Source organism: Spea bombifrons, chromosome 1 (assembly GCF_027358695.1).
Source record: "Spea bombifrons isolate aSpeBom1 chromosome 1, aSpeBom1.2.pri, whole genome shotgun sequence".
Lineage (NCBI taxonomy): Eukaryota > Metazoa > Chordata > Amphibia > Anura > Pelobatidae > Spea > Spea bombifrons.
In genome coordinates this window covers 62,360,180-62,371,094 of record NC_071087.1, presented here as the reverse complement: position 1 = coordinate 62,371,094, position 10,915 = coordinate 62,360,180, and the positions used below count along the sequence as shown (strand labels likewise).

At 41.9% G+C, this 10,915-nt stretch overlaps 1 protein-coding gene across 3 annotated transcripts in view; it reads left to right on the top strand.

The window, feature by feature from the left end:
- DOT1L (DOT1 like histone lysine methyltransferase) overlaps nt 1–5,556 on the top strand; it is a 39,791-nt gene extending 34,235 nt beyond the window's left edge. For 2 of the 3 annotated variants that reach the window (XM_053462544.1, XM_053462537.1), the window contains exons 18-20: nt 2,534–2,607; nt 2,720–3,370; nt 4,886–5,556. In XM_053462544.1, the coding sequence (XP_053318519.1) occupies nt 2,534–2,607; nt 2,720–3,370; nt 4,886–4,893 (733 nt within the window). In that variant the 3' untranslated portion in view covers nt 4,894–5,556. The remainder of the gene's footprint in view (nt 1–2,533; nt 2,608–2,719; nt 3,371–4,885) is intronic. The other variant, XM_053462553.1, reaches the window with a different exon arrangement.
- The last annotated feature ends 5,359 nt before the right edge of the window (nt 5,557–10,915 follow it).

Sequence of the window (10,915 nt, the reverse complement as noted above, 5' to 3'; positions counted from 1 at the left end):
TGTGTAATATTTACTAGTAAAACATTTTTCCCATAGGGTAGTCTTGTATTCAGGCTTTTTCTTCTTTTTTTTTTTTCTAAATTAATATGCAAATTTTGAGGGTTGTCTTATAATTGAGCAAATATGGTAATAATGTAAAATTCACACTAAATGTTGAACTATACATCTTAACATAGTATCAAAAGGATGTCCGATCTGTTCTGGGGGGGCTATTTGTGTGGACACGGTAAAAAAAAAAAGTTGTAGGATCGTCGGATAGACATTGTAAACGTGTGGAGAATGACATATAAAGCAAAACCTGCAAGTACTTTAGTTTCCATTCATTTTCTGTGGAGCTGTTTGAAACAGTAGGCTTTTTCTTTAATATTATGTGCTCTAGGGCAGGCATGTCGAAAGTCCGGCCCGCGGGCCAATTGCGGCCCGCGTTCCGGACTGATACGGCCCCCCAAGTGAGCCACGGGACTTGGCGTCATCAGCCGGCGCAGGGAGAAGGAAAGCGCGAGATTTGGGCTTTCCTTCTCCCTGCGCCGGCACACACAGCCACAAGGGCATCTGATGAAGAAATTGTGTAGGGGAGGGTTAGATTTCAACCCTCATCTACAGTAACTTTAAACAGGGTTCATGTTTGACTGTAGACGAGGGTTAAAATCTAACCCTCCCCTACACAATTTCTTCATCAGATGCCCTTGTGGCTGTGTGTGCCGGCGCAGGGAGAAGGAAAGCCCAAATCTTGCGATCTCGGACGTCGCTAGATTTGGGCTTTCCTTCTCCCTGCGCCGGCACACACAGCCACAAGGGCATCTGATGAAGAAATTGTAGGCAGTGGCAGAACTACCGGGGTCGCGACTGCGACCGGGCCCTGGAGTTCTGCCAGTCGGGGGCCCAAGGGGTGCCGAGCGGTTGCTGAAAACGACCGCTCGGCACCTCTTGGGCCCCCCTGACTGACAGAAATCCAGGACTCCTCTGCTCGCTGCTGCCGCCTGCCTCTGCGCTGCGAGTGCAGTGTTGGAAGCGTGAGGCGTTTGTCTCGGGTGCCAGCGCGTCACGCTGAACGCCGGCACCCGAGACAAACGCCTCACGCTCCCAACACAGGAGTTGACGGTAAGTGACCTACAAAGGGGAGTAGGGAGGGAGTGGGTAGATCGTGAGAAGGGGGGGGGTAGATCGTTAGAAGGGGGTAGGGATGGAGAGGGGAGATCGTTAGAAGGGGGGTAGGGAGGGAGAGGGGAGATTGTGAGAAGGGGGGGTAGAGAGGGGAGAGGGGAGATTGTGAGAAGGGGGGGTAGGGAGGGAGAGGGGAGATTGTGAGAAGGGGGGTAGGGAGGGAGAGGGGAGATTGTGAGAAGGGGGAATAGGGACGGTGAGGGGAGAAAGGGATAGATGTGGTATGCCGTTTTCAATAAACTTTGCATAAAATAGTTAATTTGCATTTAATTTTAATGGTTCAGAAAATGTCAGGCAATATGGTCGGCCCTCGCACATGTTCACTTCATCAAATCTGGCACTCTTTGAAAAAAGTTTGGACATGCCTGCTCTAGGGTAATAGTGCAACAAAAGTATTCGGATGCAGATGCTGAAATACACTGGTGTTGTCCCTGGCTTCCAAATTCCCACACACTTCCACACGAGGAACTCTCATTCTTACAGTGACGTATTCCGTCTTAGGCCAGTAGGTCCAAGGGACCAGCAGTCCCTCTGCTGCCTAGCCTACCTAGACTGTTTTAGAAGTAACTGTGCCTTTACGACATGGAGCGCTGGGGTATGACTTCATATCCTGGTGCTCCGTGTCTTGAAGGTACAGTGTAGAGGACAGCACTGGGAGGTGCAAAAAACCTTGCGGGCGGTCTTGCTGGGGCTGCGGGCGGGAGCGGGCGGTCAGGCACTGTACCTGCGGGTCCCGGTAATCCCGCGCAGTCCAGCAAGGCTGCCTTCTTGCTGCTCCCTTACAGTTTCTCCTAGCTTGCTCCGCCCAGGAACAAAACGGAGTCACGTGATGTGATGTCACTTCCTGTGACTCCGCCTTGTTCCTGGGCGGAGCAAGAGAAGAGACGCCGTGAGGGAACAACTTGAGGGCAGCTGCGCGGGAAATCAGGTGAGGAGGCGGGCATGATTGGCCACAAATGTGGCGGGAGCGGAACACCCACATTGCGGGAGCGGGATTAAAAAAGTAGTCCCGCGCAGGGCTCTAGTACAGTGTGCCTTTTACTGCAGGCAACACGCTGGCCACGGAGGGGGTGGCTGGGGCCAATGTCCTAGGTCTGGCCTATGGCAGCGCAGAAGGTAAATACATCTCTGCATTCTTAATCAATTCTCCGTTTATTGTAACAATAGAGAAACATATTATAAGACAATTGTACATTGTAGGTGTCAAGGTACAGCATTTTTCGCTGTTAATATTATACCATGGTATCCACTTACCGTTAACAAGAAGGTTTTGTAAAAATGGTATTTGTGTGTGATTATATTAATATTTTGTTCTAGCTGAAGAGTTCAAAAATAGGGATCTGTGCTTATATCTCTCTTTCCATGTTAGCAGAAATGAGAGGAAGAATTCCAGTCTGTCCTTTGAGAACAAAGAATCGCCACAGAGAAGTGAGGGAGAAAGAGGTATGCATGGATGTTGTATTCTTCATAGCTTTATTTCATTATGAACCTCTCTATCTATCCCTTCTTCCCTCCCACCCATTTCTGATCCTCACTCTCCCCTCCACCACTTCAGGTCTCCCGTACCCTGGCAGGAAATCCTCTTGCGAGAGCATAGGCAAATGGAAATCTACCTTCTCCCCGATCTCAGACACAGCTCCCAGCCGCGCTCCTGAAAGCCCTTCCTCACCCCCCCGCCACAGTACCCACTATCCCTCTGGTGATGGTGCACGACGAGGGACAGGGGGTATGAGCCCAGGGTCGGCTAGCAGCATCAGTGACCATACCAGGGCAGAAATGAAAAGGGCAGCAGCAGAGTGCAACTTATTCCTGAATAAAAAGTTGGCTTCTGAAGGTGCTAAGAGAGAGGACAGGGTCCCAGCGGCGAGAGTGGACCGCTCCAGTAGTAGAGCCCCTCGTAGCCGAGAGAGGGATGGCGAGGGAAGGTTGCCTGGCAACTTATTCATGACACAGGGATCTGGAGCCCTTCTAAATGGGAAGGTTTCGAGCCCAGCCCCACTCCACCCACACCATTTCCTGAGCAGCTTGGCAGCTGGCTCTCAGCTTGCCCTTCAGGGCAGCCTCAGTTCAGTGGCCAGCAATTCTGTGTTACAGTCCATCTTCAGTTCCATGCCTGTACATGTGACTGGACCGGCAGGCCGTCTGGCCAACTCCCATGGCATGGCTGGTTTCACTACTCCTGGAGTGACTGGCGGAACTGTAGGAGGTGAGTGATCCACATCCCCGACTTTCTCTTTGTGTGTGCGTTTTGCAGTCATTTATTAAAGTGCTACTAAACAGTAGCATCTTATGGCCTCCTAGGTATAGAACCAAAAGTTATGTAAAAGTATGAGATTAATTTGAGGCAGCCTGTAGATATGCCCCTTTTTAAATGTTGCTATGGTATGAAGGCAATGAATTTTCTTTTAGAAAGTAGCCCATATTCTAGCATTCTGAGGATGCAGCGGCTTATGATCAAATTGTTTAATAAAACTGCCTGGTAGAGATTTTTGGGAAGGAACATCTTTGGGAGTCCAAAGTGCAACAGCCTACTGGACGATATTGTCATCGTTTTTAGCGTGAAAAATATGGGAAATTTAAATGTCTCCTTAATGACTGCTATGTTTGACGTCCATATCCTATAGTTTACTGTATTTCTTAAACCCAACCTAAAATGGCTTTTCAACTTCATTTGGTTTAATAAGTACATGATTCTTCTGTGTAGTAAGAATTCATGGGACTCCGTAATAAATAGCAACATTCATTGTTCTCGGTTTTTTTTGGACCAGAAACTGAGACCAATGTTTTCTAAGGAGAAATTGGGTCAACAAATCAGAGACTGTCTGTACCATTAAAATAAAGCTGCCAGGTTCCCAAATCCTACATTTATCACGCCAAAAAATCAACTTGTGCTCCTTAGGATATGAACAAATGTGTCAATGCCTGTTTTGTGGGGATTACCCTCTCATTACCATAGAGATCCCTGAGCTGTGCAGTGATCCCAAGGGATCGTGGCAAAAATGTTGCTGTCTCTGAAAACTGTTAAAGCTACAGTCCTACATATTAAAACTGAAAAAGTCGCAGTTCTCTATCCAGAATTATACTGTAAATGCCAAGGATTGCTGAAAATCCATACACAACACAAGTAAATGAATATATAGGGTTTTTGTGTTGCGACAGCTATGATCAAAAAAAAGTAGGGTTTCCCTCCATCGTTCTAACAATGTATTTTTTAGTTCTAATAAATATTGTTATGTATGAATATGGTTTTAAAACAAAGAAATTATTTTTTCGGTAATCCAAAGGTGGGAAGGCCAAACTGTTCTGGCAAAGGCGTAGCGATAACACTAAAAATGCTTGTCATTAATTGTAAGTTAAAAAAAAAAAAAAAAACTTGTACGACAGCCTCTTTTCCTTAGGGAGTTAACAAGGCTAAATTTAAGTGTTTACATTTTCTTTGTGGAACGCCTTCATTAAGACTTGTTTTTAAGTATTGAGTGCTGTTTGCCTCCTCATTGAGCGAAAGCAGATAGATGGGGCCACTTTACAAACATCTGCTCACCTTATTTTCAACAAGTTCTAATTGGAAAATATATACTACTGAAGTAAAAAAAAAAAAAAAAACTTCAAATGTGAATGTTTTACTCCCCGTATAGAATTTATAATCATTCTATTTGTAATCATTAAGTGTGTTTTTTGTTATTACTTTAATTCAAAATCCAACTTTTTTTCTTCCCTTCAGGTATCTAAAATGTCTACCTCGCTCCGAATGACCTATGCAAAGACAGACCTGCTAATTTTGTCTATTTGGTTTTTACCACCTTCCTCCAAAAGGTGCTGTACACAATTTTTGGAGGAAGGGGAGACTGCGTCACTCATCCCCCGTAGTAACCACTGGTTAACTTTACAATCACGTCATATTTTGTTTGTGTTTTTTTTTTTTTTTTTTTTTTCCGCAGAGAAGGACACATTATTCCACTGTGAATGGAAATGATGGCAACAAACTGTGGGGATTTTTTTTTTTTTTTTTTAAAAATGTAATTTATGAAACTTTGATTTGTGGAGGATTTGTTTGGGCATGTGTGTGGGAATATATATATATATATATTACACACGTACACCCCTATCCACATGGGTGGTGGAGGACGTAGCTCAAAACACGAGCAGAAAAGTGATATGGTGTATGGCTTTGGGATTTATTGGGGATTGGGCATCACATGTGCCGTTATCCCCGATCAGAGATTAAACTGGTGCTACGCATACAAGATTGTGCCTCCGAAAATTGGTGCTTTGAAGTTGCGGTGCTCTTCAGATATACACTGGGACTCTGGGTCCATTGCTCGATATTATGCGTACTTATTTATTGATTTCTGTCCCTGTGTAACCAAAGTACATTTTGCTATGTTCCTACCATATTGACTTATTTTTCTTTTGGTCTGCTCAGATGATTGAACTATCCTCCTTGTGTCTTTTTTTATGTTTTTGGATGATATGGCAGCTAATCATGAGTGTATGTGTGAGGTAAGGCAGCAGAAATTGTTTTCTCGCAGGTTATTAAGGCATGGTAGTGGTCAATCTCAGAGCCGTCACTTCCTTTGCTGGAACTGAGTTGGATACAACCCAAACTAGGACTGTTAAGTTATTTTCTAAGTAACTTATTCCCTGTTCATTTTTTGAACATATTTAAACTATAATGCATATGTGCGTGTGTAAATGTAAATACTAAATTTGTGTATAGGTACATATATTTATATGTATATAGGCTCTTCATTTATATAAATATATTTTATGTGGTCTTGTAAATATAAGCACCTCTCTGGAGTCCTAAATGGGAATAAACGTCATCTATTGAGCACACTGCTTTTTTTCCCTGGACAAATACTGCTCACACAGAGTGCCAGTCTTTATGGGCGCATACCATTTCGCTATATTGCTTAATTTGGTGGCAGAGAATTGAGAAGCAGCAAACCACTGAAATCAGTGGATAAAAGACCAGATTGGGCCGATAAGCTAATGTAATTGGAAGTTTTCTTTTTGGGGTGGGGGGTCCCCCATACCAGGGAGAGCCACTGTGTATTGCAGAGGATTTTTTTTTAAAGAAATTTCAGTTTTTGGGGAGGGGGGGCTGACCGTTACCCTGACCTGAGATTTGTTCCAGAAATGCCTCAACTTAGAGACTGAACTGATGCGTGTGGACAGTTCCAAAGATATTCAGATGAATCCCATGTTACTAGCAATGTTGTTCAGCAATGGTTACTTCACACCGTCCCTCAAAACATTTTTTTTTTCTTACCTAAATGGTAGGTAATTTTTTTATTTTTTTTACGGTATCCCTCTAATTTCATCCACATCTAGTTTTTAACCATTCTGAATTCTCTATTTCGTGCTCAGAGCGAGACATCTCTGCATTGAGGGGGGGGTATTGTTTCATGGAGTTGTACTGCTTTACTTGCCTTAATAACCTGTATGAAGCAAAAGCTAAATCTGTTCCATGGAAAGAGTAACAAGAAAATTTAAAAAAAAAATCTTTCTCTAAATATTTGTGCTTGGCAGTTTATGTTCTAAATTCATTTTGGTCTACTCCTGTACTTTTGTTTTTCTTTTGTATTAGTGGGTAAGTAAGGTTAAAAGGCATTGATTCTCAGTATCCCTTCAAATTCTTTAGACATTTAATACTTGTGCTTACTTTGTGGGGAAAAGGAAAAAAGTGGGCCTTCATCCTACCACCATTATTCCTATTCCCTTATCTATATTTTTGGAAAACTTTACTTTAGATTGCTTATTTATATGGGGTACACTGATCGCTCTGTCTGCGCCAATCCATTTTTTAATCAGCCTGTCAAACAGAATTGGTTTTTATCTTTTGTAGAGGGGACTATGAAGAGCCCATTTTAAAATTTTGGCTTTCTTTCTCAAGAAAGAAAACTACGCAAAACATGGCAATACCTTTTTTCTGTGAGGACTGTTTTAGTTAGAAATGGGAGTTGTTCAGTATGTTAATGAATTTGTTTGAAATGAATCAAAGCCTCTAAAACTGCTGAACATTTGAATATCTTGGACTTCTTGTTAATAAACTTTTTTATTATCTGTATTGTTTGTCTTGGTTTATTAAAGGTCTTTGTGTAATAATGTACCTGTGATTTAAACACTCGTTCCGAAGCATTTAGAATATTGAGCCATACACTTCAAACATGGGGAAAATAGCATGGCAGAATTATGTATTTTTTTTTTTTTATAATACGTCTTTATTTATTTTTTTTCCAATATAAAAGACAAGAATATACCATTCATACATAAATATTAATACAATACAATATAAAAACACAAAAAAGAGAGGAAAAAAAAAAAAAAAAAAAAGCTGCATTTGGAAATATGGAGACTAATGATCCCCTCCTGTTCATATTCCAGTTATCACTTCATCTTAGTTGGAATGAACACGGGCAGTCAGCACACTCAGGCTCTATCACATGTTTTCCTCTAATCTAGTTAGCCATGATCCCCATATCTTAGCTTTTTTTTCAGAAATAAAGTATGATTTATAAAGCTGTCTTTCCATTTTTATTTGGAATTTCAGCTGAGAGATTACCAAATTCCATGGGATTGTGAGATTTTGTTTCCATAGACGAGCGATCGTAATTTTCACAGCTATTAGACAATGAATAATAAGTTGTTTTTCTTTGACGTTACACTTTGGCCATTCTAGATGTAGTAGCGCCGTTACAGGAGATCGATTAAGATTTTTTGTTGTTAGTGCAAATATTAAGTCATACATCTTAAACCATATCTTTTTCACACATGCACAATTCCACCAAATATGGACAAAATTTCCCTTATCTGCTTTACATCTCCAACATAAATCTGAACAATTGGGATACATTTTATGTAATCTCGTCGGGACCAAGTACCATCTATTCATTATTTTAAACTGAGTTTCAGCTAATGTTAATGAGTGTATGGAAACCTTAATATCATATAGAGATCTAGCCCAATTATCCTGATTAATCTCAATATTTAATTCTTGTTCCCATACGTTAATAGCTGGAGAAGTATACTCCAACATAACATGATTTATTAAATCAAAACACTTAGATAGTACCGTATTGGCTCGGATATAGGCCGCCCCCGTATATAGGCCGCACCCTAAAAGTTTGGTGCTTTTTTAAAGAAAAAGTTTTTTTTCTTTAAAAAAGCACCAAAAAAAACATGTTGCCACTCTGTCCCCCCCCCCGAGATATGCTGCCACTGTCCTCCCTCCCCGAGATACGCTGCCACTGTCCTCCCTCCCCGAGATACGCTGCCACTGTCCTCCCTCCCCGAGATACGCTGCCGCTGTCCTCCCTCCCCGCGATCCGCTGCCGCTGTCCTCCCTCCCCGCGATCCGCTGCCGCTGTCCTCCCTCCCCGCGATCCGCTGCCGCTGTCCTCCCTCCCCGCGATCCGCTGCCGCTGTCCTCCCTCCCCGCGATCCGCTGCCGCTGTCCTCCCTCCCCGCGATCCACTGCCGCTGTCCTCCTCTGCCCCCCCCTCCTCGACTTACCGGAGCAGACTCCCGGTGTCTTGCGGGGCCGGCGAGGGACATCTACGCAATACGCGTATGCAACTTCCGGTACCGGAAGTTGCATGCGCGTATTGCGTAAATGTCTCCCGCCGGCCCCGCAAGACACCCGGGAGTCTGCTCCGGTAAGTCGGGGGTGGGCAGAGGTAAAGCGCTTAGATAACCTCCCGTGCCGGCACCCCCCCCCCCGTGGGAAGTGCTGGCAGGGGAGGCTGTCTGAGCGTATCGGGGAGAAGGATGCAGGTCCCCTGCACCGCTGCGGGGGACCTGTATCTTAACCCCGCTGCCTGCCCGGCGCCCGGGACTGCATGTCCCGGGCGTCGGGCGCTAGAGCCCGAATATAGGCCGCACCCCCACTTTAAAAACTTAAAGTGGGGGAAAAAAGTGCGGCCTATATTCGAGCCAATACGGTACTTTATCTACTTCATACCCAGTAAAAATTTTCTTAATTCGAGTTAATATCTCCCGACTAGGTTTCCAAAGTTCTTTCATCAAAAAATTTTTTGTTCTCAAATATTTAAATATGTCAGCACTAGATAGCTCATATTCTTTTATCAATTGAGAGAAGGATTTAGGTCCTGTTGGGGTCAAAAGTTGGTCTAAGGTTAATATACCTTTGATTTTCCAATCGTCAAAATTTATATCCGAGATACACATTTCAATAGTTTTAAGTTTAGAAAAGGTCGGGATCCCTTTAATGTTCAATTTTTTCTTGATATACTCCCAGATTGGGCTAATCTGTCCCAAAATAAAATTAAGACTTTTTATTTTTAGAAAATGTTTTGAGGTGGGGGGACACCATATAATATCATCTAGGTTTTCCAAACCACCTGTCTCCAGTTCGATCGCATGCCATCCTTCATTTAAAAAATTCTCTGATTGCATTCTATATATATGAACTATTGTATTTGCCAAATAAATATTTTTCAGAATAGGGAAACCCAAGCCTCCATCAATCGGTTTACGTGCCATTACGGCAGCTTTTAATCTAGGTTTTTTTGCCTTCCATATAAAACATTCGAAACTCGTCTGTACCATTCTTATCCAAGGGTCGGGCATACTTAGTGGCAACATAGAGAACAAATATGACCATTTAGGTACTATGTAAGAATTTAATATATTAATCCTTCCCCACCAGGAGAATTCTTTACTTCTCCATTCTTTTAACCAAATATTAGTTAGTTTTAATAGTCTTAAAAAATTGGTCTCTAGAATTAAAGAGATAGATTTTGTTACGTATATACCTAAATATATAAAATCAGATTTAGCCCATACAAAATCATAATCTCTTTTAATCTGGTCAATTAGAGAGTTTTCTAAATTTATTTCTAATAATGTTGTTTTATTTGTATTCATTTTATAGTTCGATACTTTACTATATTGTTCAAATTCCATCATAAGAAAACTTAAAGAGACCTGTGGGTCTGTGATAGAGATTAATATATCGTCTGCATATAAATTAATTTTTAGATTTAAATCTCTAGTACGAAAACCTTGAATTTCACAATTATCTCGAATACATATAGCTAAAGGCTCAGCAGATAAAATATATAACAATGGGGACAGAGGGCAGCCCTGTCTTGTTCCATTTTTTAGGCAAAACCAATCTGAACATATATTTGGTCCAACTGTCCTTGCGACCGGATTAGAATAGAGAGCCATAATTGCCATATGCATCCAACCCGTTATTCCAAATTTATCCAAGACTTTACTCATAAAATCCCAATTTACCCGGTCGAAAGCCTTCTCGGCATCGACTGACATTATTATAATAGGAATATTCTTCCTCTCTACCTGATCTATAATATTAATGATTCTTCTAATATGATTACATGATGATCTACCCGGAATAAAACCGACTTGATCTGAATTAATAATGGTATTAAGGATAGATTTTAATCTGTTAGCAAGGATGGAAGAGTATAATTTCACATCAACGTTAATTAGAGAAATTGGCCTATAACTAGCCGGATCTGTCGGGTTTTTACCTTGTTTAAAAATGGGAAGTATATTAGCTCTAGACAATTCAATGGAAAGCTTACCACAGTTAGCAATAGAATTGAAAGTAAGAACTAAAGAATCTAGAATTTGCTTACTGAATGTTTTAAAGAATAGATTAGTAAACCCGTCTGGTCCTGGTGTTTTGTATTTATTTAATTTAGATATGGCTACACTAATTTCAGCTGGTGTTATTTCAGTGTTTAGAGTAGCTCTCTGC